The sequence below is a fragment of the Rhamphochromis longiceps genome, linkage group LG4 (genome assembly GCF_057381845.1).
Source record: "Rhamphochromis longiceps isolate RC_006_pf linkage group LG4, R_longiceps_female_GT1.1, whole genome shotgun sequence".
In the NCBI taxonomy this organism is placed as follows: Eukaryota; Metazoa; Chordata; class Actinopteri; order Cichliformes; family Cichlidae; genus Rhamphochromis; species Rhamphochromis longiceps.
The window spans coordinates 26,129,357-26,157,307 of NC_140560.1; the positions used below are offsets into that span (position 1 = coordinate 26,129,357).

Consider the following 27,951-nt stretch of genomic DNA (forward strand, 5'->3'; position numbering starts at 1 on the left):
ATGAGGACAGAAAACAGCTATTTCTCTGTATCCTTTACTCCCCGAGGCCTCTGAACCTTATGGCAGCAGCGTGTACCCCACCTGTTGGCCCATTAAGGCATATGACACTAAGCCAGAGGGCGTCACTCCTAGTCAGAGGTTTTAACTGCTTTGTGCTGTGAACTGACATGCAGGGACATATTTTGTTATGATAGCTCTATCCATAGGCTTCCTATAGCTTAATTTATAAGTATTCGCTTAGCATTAAGAAGAAAAGAAAAATGCAAAATGATGTGTCGTAGGTTGTAGTCACAATTGTTAGCAGTGTTTCCCTTGAATAAAGGTTTGCACAGTGCTTTCAGGCAATAAATAAAAAAGCAGCAATGACACTGTGACTAATAAATATGCATTTTACATTTGCAAGTTTTGGATTTATGTGATAAACTCAGCAGACGAGCATGCACAAAAGACAAGTACAGCTAGTCCAAACATTTGAGCTCACACATCATTTTTGTTTGAATGTGGGAACATACCAGACGTTATGATGCTAACACTGTTATTTCACACTGCAGCTGTGAAAATTTTAAGTGGTTTATAAAGCAAGACTGCTCCCTTCTGGACAGTTACCCTAAAAGCAGCAAAGAGCCCATAACACAGATGCAACAAAGCCTATGCCCTTACTTTTAACTTTCACAAAGGAGACAAATAGAAAGACCCCTTCATAGTTGATATTTTCAGTTCTGCACTCCAACCAGTTATAGGACAGAAAATATATTTCAGAAATATGTGTGTTATTCTTAGTGTCATTAAAAATTACATTATGAGCACAAGAACTTCAGTCAAAGTTTCGTATTTTTCACGTAATAATTAACTTTTCCCCCTTAATATTATAACTTAATACTACATGTGCCATGTAGTTACATTGCACTGGCAAACAAATGACACTAGATGGGGATGTTGTGCAAATGCAACAAAAGGGTGAATTGGCAATGTATTGGCACATAATGGACATTAGATGGGGTTGTGGCCAAGGCTGACTTACAGTAATTGAGCTATTAGTGGAGGTTTGAGTGCACGTTTCCTTATTGAAACTCCTGTAGCAGCTTAATTTGCCATAAGGGTAAAAATAAAAATACAAATGAATAGTAAAATTTTCTCAATCAATCAACCAATCAATCAGTAATTAACTGGGCTTCCCTTCACGCTTTCAGTGGACCAGTATAGGCAACCACTGATATCTACAGAAACACACACACACACACACACATAAGAAATAAATACAAAAATGCAAAAATGAATACACATTTGATCCGTTTAAGCCTAATAGCTCACAGGAACCGGCAAGAATAGTCTTTATTCAAGAGTCAGCCATAGATACACTACATTTCCCACACTGCATTGCTGCGCAGCCGCTACTTGTCACTGCTGTCGCTCCCTGCCTGTGTGTACGCGCGGTGGACTGGTCCAGCATCCCTGCGCAGGCAATGGAGCAAATATAGATGTGCAAAAAATATACATATATCTATCAATTGAAAATATGTAATCGTGGAATACTTCTTCGGCGCTGGCAGCTTGCGATGAGGGAAAGGGGGGGAATGGGAGATTGGAATTTGTGCTGCACCTCTGTGGAGGATGGAGATATGTATTGTGAGAAGTAATGCGGAATATTTCCCCTCGTAGGTGCTAACAGAGAAAATACAAGATGAAGAAGCAATTCAATCGGATGCGACAGCTCGCCAACCAAACGGTGGGAAGGTAAGGAAACCGTTTCCGTGCGCTATTGTCGCGACTGGCCAAGTCAAAGAGAGGAGAACCCCCCTGCATGGCCCCAGAAGGATGCGAATCGGATGAATGCAAACAGACTTTCATTCTTTAATTTGCCCCTTTTTTCCCCTTTTTGCGCTTTTTGCTTATTTACTGAAGTATATTGTATACCTCATGTTCAAAACGCCCTAAGTGTTCTATGTGTAATACCAACTGGAATAGGCTACCGCATAGGCAGCGTGTAGGCGCATTGCCACAGTAGCTCCAACCTGCCCACGGAAATATGTTAAATATAGAAAATCACAGCGACATGGACCATCAAATAGTGACGACCCAATTTTTATGACAGAGTATCATCGGTGGAGTTTGACAAATATGGCATTGCCAAGTTATGTCGTGATTAAAATAGACTCCTGTCACCGAACCTGTCGATAGGTAAACGTGATGCAGACGGATGCAGTGTGGGCTGCGACGTGAGGGGAAAATGAGAAAAAGGCGCAATGTTTTTATTACGCAGTGATATCAGCTGTGAGGAGGGAAGCACCTCTTAGGCGTGAGTTATCCACTCCGTGAATTCCTGAAGGTCGTGATCACGCCTCCCTGATGCGCTTCTGGAATGATATGTGTCAGTTTAAATGGACGGTTTTCCATTCCACTGAACGTGCTAAAACTAAATTAGGGGTTTCTGAAGACAGATTTCCACCTCTGTCCTCACCGTCCAATCTTTTCATGTTCTTGCTCTGCTTCTGAATGGTTCTGAAATCCGGTGACATTTTACACCGATCCAGTGGGCTTATCAGTCTTCCCCCACCCTCTGTGTTCAGGGAAAGCAGCTTGTCAAGCAGCGCTGGGCCAGAAGGTGTTCTCTGCCCAGCAGGGGGGTGGGAGGGGAGGTGGGGGATTAGGACCAGGAGGTGTGGGTCATTATTATTATTATTATTATGCGGAGGGGCACACATTGCAGGCTGTGTTGGTGCTATCATTTTTGTTTTCCCCATAGGTCATACTGCTTTTTCTAGCCTCAGTCTTTTTTATCATCATTTCTTCTAGTGACTCATTAGAGTGTTTGTGTGTGTGGGTGTGATTCTGGATATGTGTGTGGGCAAGCAGGTTGGAGGACTTCAGATGGCCACAGAAGATATGGCACTTTTCCTTTTATGCATGTGTACGTGCACATATACAGCTTATTTAATGCAGATGGTCCAAGTGGTGCTAGTGTAAGTAGAAAATTAGCTCATTTCTGGGGCTGTCTAAGTTGGTCTGTTTGTACCACAGTGATAATGAGGAACATAACTCTCCCCGGACAGCCCTGCTGGGCTCTTAATAATAACAGTGGTCCATAACAAGAACTGCCACTCTCAAACCATAGTCAGAGATTTGATCTTTGGATCAAGAAGTAATGGATCTGACCCTGTGGTGACCTTGAACAGTGTCAAACACTGGCTATGCCAATGGAGATAGATCACTATCTATCTGGAAAAACCAAATCTAGCAACTAATGACCCGATCATGCTGGTTTGATGATCATGTTTTGTTTGTTTTGAGGTTTCTTTCGCTAGAAAAGAGCAGGTGTCTCCATTCAGTAACTATGTCTGTATTTCTCCACCACTTATAATTTGAAGGATTTTAAGAGGTGTATAGAGGTGCTGAAGCATGGTTCATTTGGAGAGCTAAATTTAAACAGCTCTTATTTAGATTAAACCGCGTAACATAAATGTTTCTTGATATTACCACCAATAAAGTAAACACGTATGCTGTATGCATACACTATGTGTGGATCCAGGTGTTCTGCACCTACATGCCTTAGAGTGTTAGTGTCGGACAGTGGGAAAAATGTGTACATATCACAAATGTGCAGATTTATTGGACTTTTACAAGCATTTATACAAGAAACAGTCTTATCATGCCAATGTCATTTTGCTGCTCTTCCTTGCACACTGCTCTTGCAGAAGGTATACTATTATATAGTGCATTAAGTAAAATGGACTTGATTTAGCTTTACCCCTGAGCTGTCTTTTAATTCCGCTGGTTTTGTCCTGTGAGTAATGCAGGGCTCCTATAGGAAAGAATAAAGTGCCAAAACAGTGAAAACAGGCTTCATATTAACTGTTCTGCTGACTCAAGCTTTAACCATCCTCAGACTGGAGCAGGGTTTCTCTGTGGGTATGGCCTTTGGTCCCCCTGAAACTCAGTGCTCTCTTTAGATTTGATAATACCAGTGACAGGTCCTGTTACTAAGAATATGTAGAGTTACATTTTATCATTTAGAAACAAGATTTAATAATAAAATTATGCTTTAGTTTATTTATTGTAGGTTTCTTTATTAAGAATAGACTCATAACTCATATCTTTTTAATAACTGTTTTTTACTATATCTGCTCATCTTTTTGTCTTGTATTGGCATTTGTAATGGCAAGTCTATAATGAAGGTCTTCTTTTAGCTGGGGGTTGGTGTTCAGGTGTGCTGTGTCAGCATCCCTCTGGCTCTCCAAGGCGGCTGCTGCTGCTGCTTCTGCTTCTGCTGCAGCTTGCCTGGGTGAGACCCATGTCATGTGATCACCAGCTTGACCAATTACCTCTGTGGAGCAAAAGGGTGTGCAGCCATGCATACTTTAGTGCTAACAGAAATGTGTTTTGGTACAGCAGGAGAGACCTGTATTATAAATATTATTTTTGGACATTAACCTTTAATTGAGATTTTAGTCTCCGTGAAAACTCTCCTGTACTTTAGTGTTTGCATTTGTCTAAAAAAAGACATTCTAATTTTTTGGTGTCCTTACAGGAAGCAAGCAAAAGATTATATTGGTTCATCCAGCTCCCACCCTTCATTTCTCTTGACCTATTTCTCTATTCCCAACTCACTGTCCTATGTAGGTCTAGGACAGACTGTTAAAAAGATTCTATGATTCAAGACTGTAAGAATATGATTTCCTGCACAGTAACATTTACATATAGATACAAAAAAAAACCCAGGACTATCTCATTCCCTAACACACCCACATTCCATCTTTGCACTCTGCTTCTGCCACCTTTGTGGTGTTCGCAAATACCTCTATGATAGATGCATTCTTCTTACTTGTGCCTTCTAGCTCACCAATCCACAATGCAATTATCTGAAAATGGCAGTCATTTGTGGGCTGTTTTCTCTTTCATGCATTGTCTCTTACTCGGTTTCTATCTCTTTTCTGACGCAGTAGGCGAATGAATTATTGTTAAGCACGCAGGTGGCCGATTTACAGATTGTGGATGTGGAAAATGTCCACATTTTTTGAAGGTTTCAGTCCCGTTATATCTGGTGTAACACTAACACAGAATTTCATAAAAAATAACATCATATCAACAGTCAAACATGGTGGTGGTCAAACAGTGTGATGCTCTGGGGCTGCTTTGCTGCTTTAGGAAATGGTCGACTTGATGTAATTGATGGAACCATGAATTCTGCTGTCGACCAGAATATCCTGAAGTTAAATGTCTGGTCATTAGTTCATACCCTGAAGCTCAAGCACACTCGGCTTATGTAGCAGGACAATCTAAAACACACCAGGAAGTCCACATTTGAAAGGTTTTTGAGTGACCTAATCGAAGTTTAGTACTAATATTAGGTTGAGATATAAGCTTAAACAAGCTGTCCACGCTTAAAATCCCTCCAATGTGGCTGAGTTAAAACAATTCTGCAAAGAAGAGTGGGCCATCATTCCTCCACAGTGATGTGAAAGACTCATTGCCAGTTATTAGAAACGCGTGATTGCAGTTCTTGCTGCCAAGAGTGGTGCAACAAGTTATTATGATTAGGGCTCATATTATTGTTTTACACAGGATCAGGTAGGTATGGATAAGTTGTTGTCGTTTTTTCCTTAATAAATGAAATCATCATATAAAACAATGCATTTTGTATTTACTTGAGTTATGTTGGGTTTTTCTACTATTGAAATTTGTTTGATTATCTAAAACATCTAAGTGTGACAAATATGCACAAAATAAATAAGCAATGAAGCAAATACTTTCTCACTGCACTGTATAAAGTAGAGAGAGGAAGGGGCAGAAACAGCATTGAGCACTAATATGTAGCTGACCATATTAACACTGAAAACAAATTACTGTTAGAATAAGAAGTAGGTGTCTGTGCTTGTTTTTAAATTCAGTGCAAGATTAACACATTCACACCTCTTGGTGAGAATGTGTGCCAGGCTCTAAAAGGGCATATGGTCGCTGACAGGTAACTTGTTGCATGAAAATGCAGCGTCCCCCACCTCTCAGCTCTCTGTTCCTCCTCTTAGCCTTGATTCTCTGGGTTGGAACCATAGAAATCTTGGAGCAAGTTGCATTCACAATCTGATTCACTGCTGTTATTGTCTTTTTTGTAATCATTTCTAGCTGAACATGGAACGACATTATGGTGTTATGAATTATTATGAAGCCATCAACAGTCAGAAGTGAATCATTAAGTGTGCGCTAGATCATGCGAGAGCCGTTGCTAAATAAGTGTAACCCTCCCATATCCCCATCAGTGCCTTTCAGAGACAGCATACTACAGGGTATGGTAGAGATAAAGAGCCTTTGTCAAGGGGCCATTTTGGCCATCAAAAGAGAGATGATGTAATATCAGAGAGAAGCGCTGTTTCTCCCTCTCCATGTCACTCGTGTTGATTCATTCAAAAGACTAACCTCTTAAAGAGCCCCTGTACTAAAGATCAACTAAAAAACTCGGTACTGATTTTTTATTTTTGTTTTGTTTTGTTTTTTAAAGAACAAACAACAAAACTTGCAACATTTTGAAGGAGATTGATTAATCCCATCAGATCCAGATTCTCCTGTGGAGTTTTATTTTCGTTTTGTCCCTATTGACCTGGCTCCTGTACAAGTGATCATGTACACAGCAGGGTGGCAAATAGAAGAACTCACATGATAATAATGGTGTCACAGAAATTCTGCAATATATCACAAGACAATCTTCTCTGATACATAATGAGATCTGTGTAACTGAAGTAATTTGCCCTAAATTGGTAAAAAAAAAAAAAAGAAAAAAAAAGAAATAGGGATTGTGTATTTATTCACTGCGCTTTAATGTCAGTGTGAGCGTGTGTGTGTGTGTGTGTAATGTCATTATTGTTCATTCCAGTAATGTGTCAGTTGAGCTAATTAGAGATCTGATTCGCTTTCCACCACCATCCACCATTTTCCTCTTGTGAATATCTTCTTCTTCATTTAAGTTTCCATTCGCATTACCCTCATTTATCTGAGAGGCCTCCCCCCACAAAAACCCGTAAAATAGCAAGTCAAAATGTCAGGGAAGCTGTTTAACTGTTTAACAGCGACTCAATAACTGGATTGCAAGAGAAAGCAGTAGAATAGCATTGCTGCATCAATATTTTGACGTGACATGTCAAAGTATTAGGGTTGACCCAGGCTGTTGCTCATGATATCATCTCCAACAGGGATGCAGAGAATGAATCACTAAAGGCTAAATTTATGATGATACCACTGTACATAAAGTTCTCTGGTATATAATTCTTAGTACTAAACTGCTATAAATGAACTGGACAAGCTTGGCATTGTTAAAAAGAAAAACGAGACGGGTGACTCCCTTTAAGCATGCTCACTTCCGTCCATTCAAGAATGTCAATAGGCTCAGAACAGGAAGCACTGATCTACTAATAACAACTTCCTGTTTTATTTACCTCTTTTTCCCCTTTGCTTTTTCCCCTTTGCTGTTTAATCATTCTCCAGCTCCTTTTTTTTTGTGCACAGCAAATATAGTCGTTCCTTTGCTTTGGTTGCCTAGAAACGCTCATTTAGTATTAGCTGTTTCATCACATTCGTTTGACTCTGCCAGCGCACATGTTACATTTCCCAAAATGGAGAAGAAATTTATAGCTTTAACAAAAAAGGTGGCAAAAAAAAGGTTTCATTTCTAAGTAAAGGATTGTTTTGACCTTTGCTGCTTTGTCGTAGTTTATTGTTTGCTTGCATTTGAAGTCATTTAGCTGCTGTGTGTGTGTGTGTGTGTGTGTGTGTGTGTGTGTGTGTGTGTGTGTGTGTGTGTGTGTGTGTGTGTGTGTGTGTGTGTGTGTGTGTGTCTGTCTTTCGGAAGATGACAAGTGTAAAAACACAGTTAAGCCACATTGTTGCGCGCCTTTTTGTCGAAATTATTCAGCGCACCATGAATAAAGTTATTAGAGATAACTCAGTGCTTGTGTTTCCAGTGAAACATTACTGAACACTGCAGGCTCTCACTCTCTCTTTCATTCACTCCTTCTCTGGACACATGTGTGTGTGTATATGTGCATGCCTGTGTGCATGTATGTGCTCACAGTTGCATACCTGACAGAACTGTGACCTAGTTTAGTGGACAACTACAGTAAGTGGGTTTTTCTGTTTTAGTAACCCCGTATCCCATCGCCTGCCCCGCCTCATCGTTTGGGTAGAAACCAACTGGGCCTTTAGATGCACGATGCAGGTCTAGAGAAAACAAAAAGCAATCAGTGGAGAAATATTCACGGAGCATCTCAAGCATAAACACCATTGTGGGTTTTTGTGTGTGTCATTGCTTGTGTGTATGTATATAACTGACTGTGGATCTCATGCCAGCGCTCCAGGGTGTGCAATGCCCCGCTGAGGCCCAGGGCCACCATTCTGCTCCACTACCCTCCCCTAGCAGTACAAGACCTAGCATCCAGTGTAGCTCTTCCAGGCCTCAGAGTAGGGGCCTTTGTTAGCCATGCTAGCAGTGTGAGCAAACCAGATAATGACCTTTTTTTTCCTTTTTGTCCTGCTGAATCTCAGACAAACTGAAAGTCAGCAACAGCCAGCAATTGGCTCGCTACCAATGCAATATGTTCTAGACAGCGGCTGCTTCTTTATTCGCATTTTGATTATGTCAGCATGGATTATTTATGCTTTCATAAACCATGCTCAGTGCTGGGGGGCTAACGATGCAGCTGTCCAACATTGACACAGCTTGAGATAAAAATATATAGATGCAAGCTAACATTTTAACTGCAACTTAACAGAAATACAACGAATTATAATCTCTGAAACCTTACAAATATGTCCTAAACAGACCTTACCTAGACTTTTATTCATGTCAGCTCTTTGCTAATGTTCCTCCCAGATGTAGAAAAAGTTTGTCATTCTGGCAGCTGATCATCTTGCGCAAATATTGTGTCAACTCATTTATCTTCCTCCGCTCTCTGGGATCGTTCATGTTTGCATTGCTCCGATTTGAAGTCCTTTTCACCAGTGTTACATTTTGCATGCAAGACTGTAATAAATGTCTGCAATTTGAACATTACTTCATTAACCTGCATATTTTTAGATGACTGTGCACGTGTTTGTATTGAGTCATCACCAGTTCCAGGTAAAGGAATGCCTGCATAGTGGCAGATGGTTGGCATAAACCTGGCAACGTCTCCCTTTCCCTCCATGAGCATACCACCTGCGAGGCTGCCAACTCTCCCACGTCTTTATTTTCCTCCCAGGTCTCACTTTGCACGATATTTGCTGAGAAGAACATCTGTCCTCACCTCTAAGCTGTCCCTGAAGCTAGACTTACATCAGGTTCGGTAGGGCCAAGAAACTTCAGTACCCCCCAGTTTTCATGTCTCGACAATGCTGCTTTTTCTCTGCATCTTCGCAGCAAGATTATGTGCGATGCTGCTTTCCTAAGAGGAAATGCCACTCTCTGAAAACAAACAAACTCATAGAACAAGACAGCGCTGCCTTTGAAGATAGACTCCAATCTGTTTGATGTCTAGGTCATAATAGCCACACCGCTTGCGGTCCTTGAGGATGCTAGATGTCTATGATTTAAATTGTTATTGCCTCCTTTTAAACAACAAATCCAGTCAGCTGATCAGCCTGCAATAGACAGTGGCAGTGACAATGCAGAGCAACTACCTACTTTCAGTACATAATACAGTCTTGCATGGGAGGTTGTTTCATAAACCATGGCATTTCAGAGTTTTTTTGTCTGGTGGAGTGTTCAGCAGAACGGTGCCAAACTTTAGTGTGCTGCTTGGGTTATTTTTGTCCTCCCTTTGTCATGTAATCTGCAATCTGCGATCGCAGTTATCCTTATAAATCACGCCAGAAATCTCTTGCTTTGCTATCTTTCTGTCGCTCTCTCTTAGACATGCACACACACATTTCCTGTATTTTGCCTCCTAGCTCATTGAGTAGAGCAGTTTTCCGAGAGGCTGGCTGTGATTAGATCCACTGGTACATGATTTGACCCAGTTCCCATGGCTCCATGCTCACTTTTTTTTTTCTCTGAGGCTAGAGATGCTAATGTCTCAATAGTTCAGCTTTCTGTTATTGGTAATGTGTAAACAACTGTGTGTCAACATTAGACACTTTTTAGTCATTTCATACTTTGCCTCTTTTTAGCAACAGTTTTAGAGAGCTGTTATGTTGCCTGTTTGATAACATACATGAAAACAGCATTTTGGTAATATGCTTCTGAATTATTTCCCCTGGCTCGTGACAATTATTGCACAAACCAAGGTCCTTTATATAATTTGCTTTGCCAAGATAAATTCAGATTCATTATTTGCGGTTGGCATGGGCATAGTCTGGGCACAATCACAGGAAGAGGCTGTGTGTACAGGAAGGGAAGTCCCAAGTAACTGTGTTCTGCTGGGGATCTGAAAATGCCTCATTTTAGGAGGTCAGATGGTCTGCCCGATCCCTGTTTCTTGGCAGAAAGCATATGTTAACCTCCACATTAGGTATTCCTTATATATTGTTTATATATTGCATGCATTAAAGTTTGGTTGGTGTCAGATTCTGTAATAGTTTACCACAAAAAAGAAAATGTACAATAAAATTGTTCTTAGGAGACAAGTGGCTATTCTGTCTTTTCTTATAGGATCATAAACGGCATGTTAAGCTATATGGAAAATGTCCTTGCTGACTAAAGTCATAAAATGAAAGCTGATTGAACTGAGCTGACACCATGTATTTGTAAAATCCAGTGGTTTGCTCTTTTCTGAACTAATGGCTCTTTCACTTCTCCGGATGAGTAGCTTTATCTGCTTCATCTGCTCTGCAGCCCTTTCCTTCAGTCTTTGGCTCAATCCCCATCTGCTGGATTTTTAGTAGGATGTGATGCAGTGGGAATTAACACATTTGAATCGGCGGCTTTAATGTGCTGTTGTTATGCATTGTTGAAGATGATAACTTAAAGAGACACTTGCATTCTTACACAAACTCACCCACTTACACCAAAGAGGCAGGTGTGCATGCGGCCTATAAATTTTGGAGCATTGCCACATTGGTAAATGAGCCTTCTATACCCACAGCATTTTGAGAAAGACACGCAAGAATTGTAAAATGTGTTAAATTATTCAAAACTAAACTGGCATGTCATCAAGAACTTAAAAAGGTAGCATGTCTGATGTTATTTCTCCTGTGTGAATCAGAAACTGTGTGATTGTGGCAGCTGTTCTGTGTGTATATGGAAGCACCAAGATGCCGCCTACCCAATGAAGAGCATACCAAAGCTTCGTAATTCTTTGTGCGCATTGTGCAATAATTCCTTTCATTTGTTTTCATCAGAAAACAAAAAATAACATAAAATAATACAAGGAAGAGAGAAGCCGAATACTTTAAACCATGGGTTAGTTTCCCAGTGAGAAAGTTTGCTTCTCTTTCTTGAATGCAGTGTTTAATATATGAAATTTAATAAGCTCTGCATAGGAAAGATGATGAATGAACATTTTCCAAGAATTTCTGCTATCTTGCAGTAATGTTTTATTGGTCTAGAATTGATTCCCATATCTTTCCCTACATACTGATAAAATTGCCACATGCAATCATGTTTCTGTGGATTTAAGAATACGAAAGAAAACGTATTAATATATATGTTTGTTTGTTTTTTTATCTTTACAGAGCAGAAAAAACAGAGGTGTTGAGCGAAGACCTTCTACAGGTGAGCTGTAGATGTGTATGGGAGCTGTGATGTCAGATGTGTATATATGTGCACCTGTGAACAGCAGTGAATTATTAGTAGTCTGTAATAAATTGATAATGATTATTAAACATCAAAAATAATGTCCGTCAAAATCACCACATGGTACATTGGGAACAATGTACTTTAATTGCTATATATTCTGTACTTTTTTTAAAGTGCACTTGAGTCACAGTTCTGCCAGCTTTCCAAAGTGTTTTTTATTTGTATTTTTTCTTTGGACATTGGCTGCTTTTTCAATTATTTTCAGTCAAATCCTCAAACATGACCATTTTCAGAGGATTTCTTTTTTTGCTTCTTTGTTTTCCTCCCATCATGCCCAATCGGTCAGGGCTGAGGGCTGCCCTTTTATTATTTTGACACAGAACAGAACCAGCCAAAATTCAAAGAAGAGCTCTAAATGTCCTTCAAGAAGCCCAGAGAACTATTCCTGAAGACTAATTGAAGAAATGGCAAGAAAGCTTGCCTTTTTTCAATCCTTTTTTAAAATATCACAGGTTTACTGTCAGTATGTACCGTGAAGAGAGAGCAGGTGCTGATTCATGATGCTGCGTTAGAGCTGACAGTTATGTTGCATCTGTGAGGATACATGTGTGCATGTAAGCACATTCACCTGCTCTGCGTGTGCTTTCCCAGGTGGAGAAACGCCTAGATCTGGTCAAGCAGGTGTCACACAGCACTCACAAAAAACTGAATGCCTGCCTGCAGGGTCAGCAGGGGACTGATATGGAGAAGAGATCTGTAAAGTCACCTTCTGTGAGTACGGGCGTCAGTCCTGCTGGCAACTGTTGAAGTTTACAGAAGTGCGTGTAACATTTTTTCTATGTACCGTCAGAAAAAATTACCGCTTACCATCCTGGCACAATGCATGGAAGAAGGGGCTGCAGTGTTGGGGGAAGACTCTCTCCTGGGGTTAGTGACTACTAATACGCCTGTGCTTAACTCACACACACACAGAGTCATCTTTAATTACAGATCTGGCAGCTGAATTCTTCTCTGTCCTTATTATCCTTGTGTTTAATTGTATTTGATTGCTTATGACTTTGTGCTTGGCTTTTACCAACAGAAAAATGCTGAAGCTCTGTGGGGAGACAGAGGAGAAGCTCGCCCAGGAACTCATTCAGTTTGAGTACCAGATAGAGAGAGATGTGGTGGAGCCTCTTTATGTCCTTGCGGAGGTGAGCAGATAGTGTTATTTTAATGTACCAGTTAAAAGTTGCATTTTGGTGTTTTTATTTCCATTGCTATTAGCAGAAACAAAGTATAATGAGTTGACTGTTTTCATATTAACTCCTTGGATTTTTTTTTCAGGTGGACATTCCTAATATCCAGAAACAGAGGAAGCACTTAGCTAAACTTGTCCTGGACATGGACTCAGCACGAACAAGGTGAACAGTGTTCAAACAGTGAGGCTAAAACCTGCTGTGGTTAGTGTATTGCTAAAATAAAAACTTGGAATGTCTAAAGCAGGGGCGACTGCTTCATTTACCCACAGATATCAACAGTCATCCAAGTCATCCAGTCACCCCAGCACTCTGCAGCCCGGTGCCAAGTCTGAGTCCCTAAGAGAGGAGATGGAGGAGACAGCCAATCGGATGGAAATTTGCAGAGTGAGTCAACGATCAGAGCTACGTGTATATCATGCCTTCATCCAGCTACTTTTGCCCTCCTCTTTGATTTATAACACTTGCACATGAATCAGACACAAATGGGCCACAGTCATGGAATGATATTAAAGTTCTATCTATGATGTTAGTGAGATTATTTCCTTAAGACGATTTTTCTTTTTCAGGATCAGTTGTCAGCAGATATGTACAATTTCATGGCCAAAGAAATAGACTATGCAAACTACTTCCAGACGGTAAGTCAAATATGTCATCAAATTGGCAAATTGTTTTGTTTTTTGTCTTTTGGTGTAAGAGTTCATTTACACCAACAACATTAAATATGGGAGCTACACAACTGCTTCATATCATGTAGGTCCCACTCATGTTGTCACTTCTAACCTGTTGGGGTATGGACAGGACATGTGGCATTAAAACTCGATATTTTGGCTCCTTTGTGATCAGGCCTTCTCTGGCATATCCAGATTAGGATTCTAAGAGGCTCGGTTAGGTCAACGCCTTGGTGTCTTTGTTGTGTCGATTAAAACCATGTCCGAGCGGGTTTGTTATTTGGCGGTGAGCATTGCCCTACTGGTTGAAGCCACTGCCTTCAGGGCATGTCATTGTCTGAATTGGTGGGTGTGGTTGGTGCGCAGCGATGAGTACTACGTGTCAGTGAATGAATGAATAAGACGATGAGTGTTGCTGTCTTAACCTGCCGGACATTTTAACGTTGCGGCTGATAAGAATCAGATTTTTTTTGCGTTTAAGCACAAGCTGTAGTAAACACTGAAGATGACTTTAAAATCATAATTGTTTGGTGCATTATCTTATATTTTATTTCCCCCTGCTCTCCTCTGTAGCTGATAGAAACGCAGGCAGAATATCACAGGAAGTCATTAGAGATTCTTCATAGTGTCCTACCCCAGATTAAAGCTCACCAAGGTGAGTCATGCATTGTGTCAAGAGCTATGTGTGTGTGTTTGTGTTGAGATCTGCTCCATTTCTGTACCCGAAGGAATACCAAGATGATCAGTAAAGAATACACTAATAGGCCTGGCATGTTACATAACAACATAATTAAGGAACAGTTATGCACCTTGATATTTAATTAATGGTTAATTTACAATTGCTAGACAAAAGACATGATGCATAGGGTTGTTTTTATCCACGTGTGATTCTGGGCACTGTTTGGTATTGCAGAGGCGTGGGTGGAGAAGCCGTCGTATGGCAAGTCCCTGGAGGAACACCTGACTATAAGTGGGAGAGAGATTGCCTTCCCCATCGAAGCCTGTGTCACCATGTTGCTAGAGTGCGGCATGCAAGAGGAGGTAGAAGAAACGCTCATATACATGAATCACTTGTCCATAATTAACATTTAATGGAAATATTCAAAATCTGCGTTGTGTTCCTGCTCAGATGTGTTAGATATGATAATTACACATCACGTGTTTCCTGTGTGGGGGCTGTAGGGCCTCTTTAGAGTGGCTCCATCAGCCTCCAAGCTGAAGAAGCTGAAAGCGTCCCTGGACTGTGGAGTTCTTGATGTGCAGGAGTACTCCTCCGATCCACACGCCATCGCAGGTGATCTACGCCCACATAAATGCATTGTTCAAAGCACATTTCCATAACAACAATCCCAACTCTCTGTAATTGTTAGAGGCTAAATTGTAAACAGCCAATTATTTTCACTCCATGATCAAAAGTTCATTTGTAAAAAGCTGAAGTGTTTGCAGTCTTTTTTTGGACATAATGCACTTTGCAAATGTGGTTCTTTGGAAAATGTCTTCCTCTGCATTATCTTCCCAAGAGCTTTCTCTTCAGATATTGCTGTTCATTTCACAGATTAGCATGAAATCTGTGTTGAGCTGTCTGACTTTGGCAGATGCACTAGCTATGAGGGCCTGCTAGAGGGGAGTAGAGATATGGAGCATGGGCTCGCCAGTAGAGAGAAAACAACCCTCCACTTCTTTCAAAGAGCTGACCAGTTTTTACGCTGTCCTTGTTTTTTTAATCCCACAGGGGCCCTGAAATCATACCTTCGTGAGCTCCCAGATCCACTGATGACCACTGAACTTTATGATGAATGGATTCAAGCCTCCAAGTGAGTTGCTGTACTCTTAAGAGTATTTTCTCAAATTGTGCCATTGGCAGTGATTAAAAATAGAAACCAGTTCAGCGTGTTAGTACAGGGCCCCTAACTGTCAAAAAGAAAAATGATGAAATTTATAAAGAAGTAGAGCAACAGTAAACCGTAATAACTTTATATTTCCTCAGCATTCAAGACATTGACAAGAGACTACAGGCGTTGATGGCAACATGTGAAAAACTCCCCACAGACAACTTAAACAATTTCAGGTCAGTTTCTTTCCCTGATTTTCTGCCCATTGATTTGCAGGATTGCACATGTTTCAGTGTAGCCTTACTATCATAAACAAAACATTAGGAGATCAAAAACCGGGAAAGTATGTAGAAACAAAACTGGACCACATCCAAGTGAAAATCCGGGTGAAATCCTTTCAATCCTACAAATATCTACTCAACTTGTGCCACCTACAGGAAATAATATTAACAGCAGGATCAGCAACTTTAGAAGTACAAGAATCACTGACAAGAAAATTACTGTAATGTCTTTGCAGTACTCGTAGTTGTACCTCCTGCAGGCAATAACTCATGCTGTTTTACAGTCTTATTTACTGCCTGCAGGTGGCACGTCTAATATTGCTGCTATTATTTTTTTTTTACTTTATAATCAGTAAATGGTACAAGCAGACATGTCACATCTAACCAAAAACAGTGGGTTATACTTTTAAAATGCACAGTTAATTTTATCCAATCCTACAGATATTTGATCAAATTCTTAGCCAAGCTGAGTGAGTATCAGGATGCTAACAAGATGACTCCTGGTAACATGGCTATTGTCCTTGGACCAAACTTGCTCTGGACACACAATGAACCGTATGTATTCTTAAAGCAACTAATAATTTTATTCTTTGGATTTAAACCAACGATTGAGTGACTCTGCTATAGCTCACTTGTCTGCTCTATCCAGGAACATGACAGAGATGATGACGACCGTGTCCCTACAGATTGTTGGCATCATCGAGCCAATCATTCAGCATGCTGACTGGTTCTTCCCTGGAGGTGGGGATTACACACTATGTATGTAAAATTGTAACTGCGCTGGGCATCTTATCTGTTTTCTTGTTTAAATTATATCATTGTAAGTAACAATTAGGGGATTTGAGATGATAAAAACATTGCCCAGAACAAAAAAGTGTTTAGCTTTATTCAAATGGCATGTCATAATCATGCAAACATCTCAAAAATCATATGGTTGCATGGCTATTCTCCCCAGCCTGATAATACAAGACAATAATGATACAAACAAACACCATACAGCAATACAGCAAACTGACTAACCCAATAAAAAACATACATAAACATACTTAACAATGGACAAGACACTATGGACCCTTAACAAAGGTAATGCCTGTTTTTTGTCACGCTTCAGAAATAAAAGAACCACTGATGTTTCATATTTCTGTATGTTGAAGGGACTGCAAGAAACTCACTCTGGTGATATTTAAATGTATACATCTTTTTTTTTTTTTCATTTTTGTGGATTTGAACAGCAGCACCTGGTTGGTGTATCAACTACTATTATACATTGATTCACAGCACAGTGCAATGCTGATGTTGCAGCATGTGACTTAAATTGAAGATTAACTGTTATTGATTGGATGTTCTCTGTAGACTTTCATATGCTAAAAAAGCATTAAAATGTCATTTTAGTACTGTATTTGTTGCATAGCTTAATCTTAATTTTATTATAGTTATTTCAGTTCTTCATACTAACTGTGGGGTTTTTTGGAGTAATTGTGTGCACTCAAAACGCACACAATTCTAAACATTACTGTAAGTATAATAGACTACATGCTGATGGTGTGTCTGCTTCTGCCTCAGAGATTGAGTTCAACTTGACAGGCAGCTATGGAAGCCCGATCCACACCAACCACAACTCCAACTACAGCTCTATGCCCTCACCAGACATGGACCAATCCGATCGCAAGCAGCAGCACGATCAGAGCCGACGCCCACTGAGTGTCGCCACTGACAACATGATGCTGGAGTTTTACAAGAAAGATGGGTATGATGCCAAGTGCTCACTTCTGCTACCCACCTCTCACTCTCCTTCAGTCTCTCTCTTTCCACCCACGCCTCTTCTCAGGCAACAGATACTGAATTCTTATATTTGAGGAGAGCAGCGTTTGCACATTAAGATCCTCCGATCTAAAGTTTTCATTCGGATGAGTCAGAAGCCTTCATAAGCAGCACAGAAATCAGTTTCTTGTTAAATATCTTATCTCACCGTAATATATACAGGTGTACCTTTAATTATCAGGATTCATCAAGAGAAGCCTGAAAACTGCCCTCATTTAAATACGTAGGGCTGAATAAGTTTGAATGGCATGGTCTCTATGGCAACAGGTTTCTGATGGAGAGCTGCTAGGTTTTTTTCTTCAAGAGGAAATATTTCTCCAATCCCATCCTCCCACACCCAACTCCTCGTTCACAGTCTGGATTGCACGTCACCTGGCATGACTCATTCACTGAGACGGTGGAATATCACTGGAGAAATTAGAACCAACACCTTGAACAAAACACCCCAATCAAGTGAACACAAAGGATGTAACACTAAAGGCATCAATCTAAATTTGTTTAAGCAACTATTCAATGTGGGGGAGAAGCCTGAGCTTTTCTTAGACTATAAAGGTTTAATTGGAAGAAATAACCCTCTAAATGGCATTCAGCAGATTAGCACATACTGGTTTTATGACCTGACTTTCTCTCTGAATCCCTTTACTGTTCCCTCTACTCATCTCCCTGCCATAATCATTGCTTCATATCAAATATTAAACATTTTGTGACCCTTGTCTGCATTACTTATGACCTCATGTCACTTTTGCCTCTCTTCTCCCTTACTAACGCAGCATTAGGAAGATACAAAGGTATTGTATCATTCCTTCTTCCCACGACTTCTTTCCTTACTATCCCCACTTGCCTCACATGAGTTTTGCTGATGTCACACATGAGTCTGTACATGTTTTTGTCTCCAGTATGGGCGTCAGGGTTATGGATACCTCCTGGGTGTCTCGTAAGGGTTCATCCACCCTGGCGCGTAAGGCTTCCTCCACTCCTCCAGGCATGCAAGGCCCCGGCTCCCCTGCAGACACACTCATCCCCGAGCAGCCCGGAGAGCTTGCCATCTCTCCGTCTGCCACACCTCCACTTGGAGAAAGGGTTTGGTAAGTCACCGTGGAGACCCTGGCCCTCGCTTCTCCATGCATCCACCCGTGTTCGTTTTTATTGTCATCACCATCATTACCATCATCTTGCACTGGTTCTTGGCCGTGTTAACCATGCTTCCATTCATATGCAATGCTTCCATCTTTTTTTTTTGGAGTATCTCCCTCAACATGTTCATGTCGCATTCTGTTCTGAATTTGTTTTCAGACATCACACATTCTTAGAGTTGTCCTTGTGTCCATTTGTCAGGTCACTGTGGGTAAAATTTGCCAAAAAAAAAGCCCATTTCTTTTCAAATCTGAAGGATTTTAGTCCTAATACTGTATAGACAAGTTTTGTTTATCTACGTGACGCAAAGCTTCAACCTGCTAGTTGTTGCGTGCATGCTAATCTATCCAATATCCCATTGTTGTGGCTTGGCTTTCTCAGCTTTGGTCGTGAATTAGTTATTTTTCTGTTGACACGCAGACTGATTTCACAATTTCTTTGGTATCATTATCACAATTAAACACATGAGTAATCACCTCATGGTCACTGGCTCTGCCTATGTGGCAGACAAGAAATATTATGGCTTCTGGCTTGGCTGTCTTTCTCCCCCCCCACCCCCATTTCCTGTGGCTCTTTCAGCCTTTGAAAGGGTTTTGTGTCTGTTTCACACTGCCCTGGGCTGACTGCAGGACCTGCGATACAAACAAGTCATATAGGATTAAGGCGGGTAGGGCTTCCATATCCAGCAGTGAGGAGAGTTTCAGTCATCAACTCAACTTGGTATTACTGAAAGCTGCAGACCAGCACTTTGGTTCCAGAGAAGGATCCTCACAGCTCTATGCAGTGTGCAGACACAAGGTGATCACAGAGGGAGTCCTACACACTGTATCATTTTTTCTTTCACAATGAAACTTAATTTTCTTTGCTATTTCTTTGTGCTTGTCTTTGTATTTGCAATAAGCTGACTGTGTACCCACTGCCCACCGCAAGATGCAGCACTTTTTTTTTGCCAACTGGTTTCGGCTTCGAACTGACTAACACACTAACACACCTTAATCATCCAAACAGCTTATCCTATATCGCTCCAGTGCGTTTCCCTGTTCAGTCAATAGAGCTGTTTCTTTTGTGCTGTCTATTCTCTTAATATCTACAGCTCAGACAACGTGTCGCTCAATCGGCCGGACACCTCTCATGCCCACCCGCCCCCAGGGGAGGACCGTCCACCCCCCCCTTACCCCACTTCTATGTGCCACACTGCCCCCCACCACTTCTATCCCAAACCCCCGCCCTGCGCTCGCCCTGTGGCACCAGGTCCAGAGTCCCAGCCGCCTGGCTCACCCCCACCCCCAATGCGCTGGTCTGGCTTCACTCCCCCTGTTCCTCCCCCTTCCTCCTCTTCTTCCTCCTCCTCCTCGTCACTTGACATCAATTCGAACCCCAAACCTAGCTGTCTTCACTTCCCCAAACACAGCCCGCCTGGTGACATGTCGCATGCCCCCCCACAAGACACTAATGCTTTGCCCCTCTACGTCAAAACCCCCTTGGTACTAACCCGTCATGACCAGAGCCTTGGCAACCCCCCTAGCCTCCCTTCATCCGTGCCCCCGCCCCCGCCGTGGGCTGCCTGCCCCTGTGCCAGAGAGAGAGGACCCCCCAGGCTGACTAGGTAAATACAACACACGCCTGGCCACTATGGATGCATCACAGAGTGGCAGCTGTATTTCTCCTTTAGCTCGCTGGCTCATATTTTTTCTTTTTTTCTTTTTTTATTACCTCTCCCATCAAATTGCATAGCTGAGATTCTGTAACACACAGGTTGTCTCAGGATGCCTGTCAGCTGGGTTGCCTAGCAACCAAGGATGTTACTGGCTTATATAGCGCTCAGTTTGTTGCTGTTATTGAGTAGATGATAAATACACAAGGAATGGCTTCGAACTAGAATAGAAATGTATTTATTGTCAAGTCTGCTGCAGTTTTTCTACTAACCAGCACACAGTACATGAAAAACCTCTTCGTTTTTTTTGAAGAATTTTAAGGATTTATGAGATTAGCAAAATGGGAACCCTAACAGTGCAGTACCTCCAGCTGGACCCAAAGTGCTGAGTTTTACAGTTTTGCCTCTGATAGTTTCTTGAGTCAGAAGTCTTTGGTGCTACTACCAAACAGGACGGTGTGAATCATTACACCAAATCTCTGTCTGTGGTCAGAACTTGTTTTTTTAACACTTTTCCTGTGATTTGGAAAGCTGATGACCTGTGGTTCGGAAGTCTGCTGAAGATGTACAACTAAAACGAATACCATTTAATTAGATGGCAACTTTAAATGGCACTTCTATAAGTGTGTTATTTTTTGTTTGTTTGTCTGTTTTTTTCTTACTTGTGGTGGTGGTGATGGTGGAGGGGGTGGGGGGGTATTCAAATGGGTCATGTAAAACAAAGTTTCTAAACCGTTTTTAAGCAATTATTTGTTATTGTTGTTCATGCAGTTTATTTAGAGTCACTCGACTTCGGTTCATTTATGTACTCAGCTAATACTTTGTCAGTCATATCTAGTTGCATGAAGTGTCTCTCATCTATTTTGAGTGTATTGTCACTGTCCAAAGACACATTCAATCCGTATTCACACCCTGTTGTTTACTAAATCTGGCAAACGTTCTGCAAGCCCAGGTGGAATTTTTCTGTTTGTTAATCACTCGTGAAAATGAATGTCACATCCCAGTAATTGAGTTTCTTAGCACATATATAGTCAATATACTGGTATTGCTCAATTATTTTTTGAAGTGTTTGTCTTATTCTTTTCTATAGTGTAGTGGTTTACACATTTGCCAAGCAACAGAGCCATGATTCCTTTTAAGAGGGAGACAGAAATCCTCCAGGGATGCATCAGGAAGGGCATCTGCTGTAAAAATCTGCCCAATCAAATATGTAGAGCTACCTGCTGTGGCAACCCCTTGTGAATAAGGAAACACCCAGAAGTAGCTTTTGTTGCAGGGGGATTGAAAGCATCTGCATCCATACAGAATATTGTGCACCAACTTTTTGTAAATCTATTAAAAAAATAACAAACAGGTGTTGAGATTTTGAACTGCTTTCCTTGAGATTAGAAAAATGTTATTAACAGTGGAAGCAGCCATGTATATGATGGTGATGATGGTGTAGTGACTGTAAATGTAGACTGCGATGAGTCCAAAACACTGTTTATATGTTTATATGTTCACATAATAATATATATCCATCCTTTTCAGTTCATTGAAGAGTAAAGAGCTTTCCCCTGTAATTGGACACAAAGCCATCCAGGTCGCAGGTCCAACAGTACCCCCCAGCAGTAGCCCTCAAAGCAGCAGCCAGTCTCCCCACTCCACAGAGCACAGTCCACACACCCTGCGCAAAGGTCAGGGCCTCAGTAATATGTGCTTTCATTGACATTGACATTGAAGTTTTAAACATGTCTTATTCGTATTTCCACAGGTAACTTTAATATGACTATGGTGTGTTAACAGGTTCCAAGAAGTTGGCTCCCGTGCCTCCTAAGGTCCCATACGGCCAGTCTGGAGGGATGTCTGACCAGTCCACAGGTCAGCCGTCACCAGTCAGCCTGTCCCCTACACCTCCTAGCACCCCTTCCCCTTATGGACTGGCATGTCCTCCAGGTCAAGTACCACCGTCCTCCCCTGGGCAGACCCCACTGGGTACACCCCACTCTCTTTCGTCCCCGCCTTCCCTGACGGGGACACTCACCAAGTCGCGGCCTGCCCCTAAGCCCAGGCAGAGACCCAGCCTGCCCCCTCCTCAGCCACCCATAGCCCCTCCGGGGCTAACTGGCCCACCTGTGGCCCCAGTCCCTCAGCCCATGGAGCAGGGCCTCCTGGATGGACTGTCTCCTGGGGAGAGCATGTCTACAGGTAAACATCAACCCTTGGCAACAACACCCCCACCGCCACCCCCACAGGTGGGGCTGCAGCGGCCCTCTCTCAGACTCGCTGTGGCTCTGTCCAATGGAGACGGTGGACGAGTGTAGGACTCTGTAGAACCTGTCACTGTAGACAAACCTGTCCCCTTTACTGACTGCTCCCAAACAAATGTCCGAATGAATACAAGTTGCCTTTTAGACACAGATGCCTGAGAATGATAAGAAAATGTAAATATTAGCATTTCTTGTGCTACTGTAGTAAGGAAATCTCTTGAACAATGTATTCATTGCTTGTGTTATGTGATGATGTTTCTGGGTAATGTGTGGAAACATCAGAGAAGCATAGCTCGTCCTGCTTGTATGAAAGTTGCCATTAGATTCATCATGTGCTCTCTGTTTATCTGTGTTACCCAGACCCCCACTTGGCAGAGGTAGGTCAGAGGCTTACACAGTTCACACCAGTCTAGCATCTCTTACTGGGTAGCAGGAGTGGAAACCTAGCCAGACAAACCCAACGATAAAGCTACAATATGATGTTCTCAAACTGAGGTGCTCTGTCAATATATATACACCAGTGATTTTGTCACTTTGTTATATTTATCATTCTCTTGTTCCCCCTGCTACTATTGTGTACTTTGCAGCTGTGTGAGGCCAGGGATTCAGTGTGGGCTAAGTGTGAGGGGGACTTTTAGGGTAAGCCAGACCGCCCCCGCCCCATATACTCCATCTCACTGCCTGGCCTCGTACCGTGGATGCCTCTGGGGTCTCCTGCAGCCTGCCTCAAACATACCTACCCTGTAATGCCCAATCATAATCCCCGTCCTTTTTTAGCAGGTTGGCTGTACTTTCCTTGCACTGTCTTCAACCAATAATGCACGGCTTAAGGACTTCCCAGAGTGCATCACACTGCGCTCACATTGCAGATGCCATTGCTTACAACGGTTTCATCTTAAAGCCCCTTTCCTTTTGTTCCCCATTCCCAGCCCTATGCTGGCAGACATCTCCAACGCCCCTGCCACTCGTATCAGGGGGGTCACAGGTAACCCCCACTCCTCCTTTGGCAGGTTCATCGCTTTTTATAACCTCTGCTTCCTCTTACTACACTGCCACACTCCATCTCATTCCGACACAGGAGTAGCCATCCGTCTCTGTTTGGATCTGCCGCTTCCATTAAATGGAGCAGCACGTAAGAGTATCTATATTCACAGCAAATACTAATTTCAGTCCTCTAGAGATCTCCATTCTTACTTTAAGCCCACTTGGTGTCTTGGTGCCATTTTCTTTCCAGAGAGTTCCACACACATCCTGTTGCCTCCTTGATGTTTATCTGTCCACTGTTGTAAACATGTAATTTGTCACTGTGCAGTCATTTTGACTTGTTATTGTATTTTATCTGACAGAATATCTGTTCTTCCTGTCTCAAAAGACACAAAAGGCAGCGACTCGCTACACTAGCCTCTACCAAGTTTATTGACATAATCAGCACCACACTGTAAAATGTGAAGCACACGTAATCTACTGATTCCTTCGATCATATGCCACTTACCATGAGTTCAGACTCAAAACAATTAATATTATTTCTGCTCTCTTTCATTTTTACACTCCATTTTCATTGTCATATTGCCCTCTCCTCCTCCTCTTCCTTTTCCCGGTGCTCATTATCACCATCCACACTATTCTGCTCACCATACTCACCTTTCCCATCCTCACCATTAGATATCTTCAATTATGAAATCCCTTCCATCAATGTCAATCTGGACAGCCTCATCGATGAGTTCAGCGGTGCCCCCTGCAGGAGGTCCATGGCAGTGACAGATCCAGAGGGGGATGGTGTGCCTGAGGAGGAGCCCCAGAGCACCACTCTATGACCTATCACCCATAGGCATCATTTCCAGAACCCCTATGGCTGTACATACTCTTTAACTGTCTCCGCCAAGGCCCGATGGAAAAACACTGGCCGCACCATTGCCAACCAGAAAATGAACCCTCCCTCACATCTGCTACAGGCTGCAAACAAACTGAACTTTTCCAACTGCTTGCTAGTAAATTAGTGTGACTACAACTACCAAAAGAAAAAAGAAAAAAAAAAACACACCAAAATGCCATAGTGGAGGAACAGTTGCCTTTAGGAGGAAAGACTGGAATTTAGATGAGTATTGCATTAAAAAGATTTTTTTTTCTAATTTCTTTTTATAGCTTTGCTTTGTCGTTTAATGCAGTGGTCTGTATTTCTGTGTTTTCAAGTTTCTTTTTGCCTTATTAGAACATGCAATCAAATTGCAATATGATATTTGCAAGTTGTACAATATTTGGTTAGGGAAACTCAGAGCCTGACATGGTTTGGAGCAAAGCCCATCCTCAGGGTGAAACGGAAACACGGAGCGAGAGCGTAGTCTGATTTTATTGCTCACAGGGTATTCAAGCTTTGTGCACATTAGGAATATGCGGAGCCCCAGAGACAGGCTTTGCATGCCAGAGTAACATTTAACGTTGTTTTTCTTAGTGCCACTCCCCATTTTAAATTCCCCTCTTCTGTCGCAAGTACAGCTACAGTGCTCTGTCTGAAATTTACCTTTAGGTGAACTCACTTTAACTCACTTTATACCAGCACAGTAAGAGAAGAATGTTATTATGATTCAAGTTTTTGTACTTCTTGCATCCATTATTTATTTAGAAAGCACCACGACGTGTTTGCATGACAAGCCAATATCGATCGACCTGCTTCTTACCAAGGGCCTGAGAATGGCAGTGCTTTATTTTGTGCGAGTGTTACTGTTGTTGTTCACACCGAAAAGTAACTTTAGTTCCCACCCCAGTGCTGTAACAGTGAGTGATAACGGATGGATGACTACACTGCCTTTAGGTTCGTATGTCTTTCTCTTTTAACTTTGTTTCAAGTGCTTCAGGTTCAGTGACCTTTGACCCCTTGTGTAAATACAAAGACTGTACATAAACTGATGTATATAAGCTGAGAGGAAAACTATATGTAAAATGCATATCTTGAATATATAATAATGATATATGTGCTGATATTTATTGTGTAGAAAATGTAATGATTAAAAATTTGATGTTATTTTTGTCCCGACACACAATGAACAGGTTTACTGTAGAGTCATAATTTTTTCACTTTAACACCAGGTAACTATGATGCTGCAGCAGAAATGCAGAATGTTTTTTTCTGCTTAAAGAAAAAAAAATCAAATGTGGTCTTTCTAATTCTTCCTCTTAAGCTTTGACTTCAGGCATGCTAAAGGCCGAAGGAGTTGCACACAGATGCCATCTTCTCTTCTTTTTTGTTCGACTCAATGATTTGTTTGCACGGGCCATCTAATGAATTCATAATGAGGACACATTTATCCCCTAAACTGCTGTTGTTAGTAGTAAAATTGGCGCACGTTTAAATTTGAAATAATTGCCCTTTGCTGTTATTTTCAGACAATTAATGATACAAATTTATCATGTAACAGATGCTGCAGTGGTAGTATAATTTCCTTCAAATATTCCGAGTACAATAACGTTGTCAGTTAAAGTGCAATTACAGTGTTTACTCATCCACGAGAGTCCAAAAAGTGGTCAAAGTCACCTTTCCCGAACCTGCAGAAATAAGCCATTAATTTCATTTGAAAGCCTTTTTGATTATAATTATTATTATTTTATGTGTGAATTAATCTCTGCCAAAATTAATTATAGATTATTCTCACTCCAGAAGTAATCAACTGTATGCCTCAGTGTGTGTTCTCAATGGACTTTGTTTATGAAGATTTTAGTGATGTTGATTATATTGATAGTTGTGGTAATTGTATGACAATTGCAAGTGCCCTCACACCGGTTGTTATTTTGGAACTATAGACATAATTAATGTGTGCTAGAGGATTTAATTTTCTGTGCTGGATCCATACATTTATACAAGGAGGCAGGTTTGTTTCTGAATGTGACTGACTCAGATCTCATATAGCAGGCTACCTGATTTTGTAATACCTAACAGGACAAGTAAGAGTTAGCATTGGACAGAAGGTTGATTAGGGCCTTATGGCATGTATTGTTACCAGTACCGAGCAGCATAAATGTAACGTTTTTGTGAATCATTACTGGAACTTGGAGCCACTTAAAAGCATGCATATATAGGTGTAATTATTATGTCGCCAAACAAGGGAAAAAATCTGTACCCTTCCCCATAACACAAATCATAATTGTTTAAAAGAATTACGACAGTAAAGTAACAGCAGATTTCAAGTGCATATCCATCGGTTGCAACAAAGTTGCATAGGTTTATCATTTAACTTAAGTTGGCCTATATTTCCTAACTCACCTCATCATCAAGTATGTTGAAAAAGTAAAGCCCAGTTTGTTTGCATTATTTTGTGTGTGTGCATGTGTGTGCGTGCGTGCATGGGTGAGAGGGTGGCGTGAAAGAAAAGCAAAAAAAAAAAAGTAAAATGTGAAAATGTGTTTCATGCATGCGCTTAGATAGTGTTTTGATAATCCATGTTTTCTGTCGATCACAATTTTCTTTATGGATTGTAAGAAGGACCATGAATAAACTCTAAGCCTGTAGATGGACTCTAGAGAATGTGGATCGTTAAGACAAATGGTCCTTTGTGGGTTTCAGAGCAATACGGTGGAGGAGTAGACGTTGTCTGTGGATGTACTGCCTCCTTCTGCTTTCACTACTAATGTACAAAAAAAACCTGCTGCTTGTCAAGCCCACCCGTCCCACCCCTTCCTCTGCTTAGCATATCAAGTGGAACACAGTGTGTACTGTGAAGCCTACCTGCAATCCTTATCAGAATGTCAGAAAGAAATATATATATTAAACTCTACATTTTTAATAATCTCACCTGGTTAACGTGGGTTTTATTTGATATACGTCTTGTTATTTATAAAGTGAATATTTATAAAAGTTCCTTACCTAGTTACAATTTTAAGGTTCCTATTCAAGTTGTAATTGCAATTTGAGACACGTCCATGTTAGTTTTTCTACTTTTCAAGAGCATATTTCTCTACTACATTATTCTATTAGACCCCATGCAAAATTTTACATATGACAGAAACCATCTTTATTTCAGTAACAGCACATAAGAAAAAGCTGATGGTTAGCTTTTGCATTCTTTTAGCGTGCTAGCTATGCTAACATGTCGACTGCCACTCTCCAAGCTTCAATGTTATGGTCACTGATGTGCTAGCTAAGTTAACTAGTGCTAAATTTCAAACAAAGTAAATAATGTGATGCTAGTGGAAGTTATATTTTGGTTAAGTTCACTTTGTAATATTTTTTGTTGTTGTTCACATGATTGGGGTGATACTGATGGCTAATATTAGGCACCTGTTTGCCCGATGTTGGAGAGGAATAATGGGTTCTTATGTGTTTTTGTTCACATCAATGTCCCTTTTTCTGGTAAATGGACTGGTACTTGCATAGCACTTCTCTAC

At 41.3% G+C, this 27,951-nt stretch overlaps 1 protein-coding gene across 1 annotated transcript; it reads left to right on the top strand.

The window, feature by feature from the left end:
- Positions 1-1,444: 1,444 nt before the first annotated feature.
- On the top strand, positions 1,445-27,281 carry arhgap44a (Rho GTPase activating protein 44a). The gene is made up of 22 exons (XM_085404115.1): positions 1,445-1,734; positions 11,632-11,671; positions 12,347-12,466; positions 12,546-12,622; positions 12,777-12,888; positions 13,022-13,098; positions 13,206-13,320; positions 13,503-13,571; positions 14,178-14,259; positions 14,518-14,645; positions 14,787-14,898; positions 15,337-15,418; positions 15,592-15,672; positions 16,159-16,272; positions 16,367-16,458; positions 17,281-17,464; positions 18,309-18,326; positions 18,435-18,623; positions 19,766-20,278; positions 21,857-22,002; positions 22,112-22,513; positions 24,238-27,281. The coding sequence occupies exons 1-22, from the start codon at positions 1,682-1,684 to the stop codon at positions 24,387-24,389; spliced, it is 2,958 nt and encodes a 985-aa protein (XP_085260241.1). The 5' UTR covers positions 1,445-1,681; the 3' UTR covers positions 24,390-27,281.
- The last annotated feature ends 670 nt before the right edge of the window (positions 27,282-27,951 follow it).

Coding starts and splice junctions, on each gene's coding strand:
- arhgap44a (XM_085404115.1), top strand. CDS start 1,682: ATGAAGAAGCAATTCAATCGGATGCGACAGCTCGCCAACCAAACGGTG. Junction 12,623..12,776: donor GGGGAAGACTCTCTCCTGGG/GTTAGTGACTAC, acceptor TTTTACCAACAG/AAAAATGCTGAAGCTCTGTG. Junction 13,099..13,205: donor ATGGACTCAGCACGAACAAG/GTGAACAGTGTT, acceptor ATTTACCCACAG/ATATCAACAGTCATCCAAGT.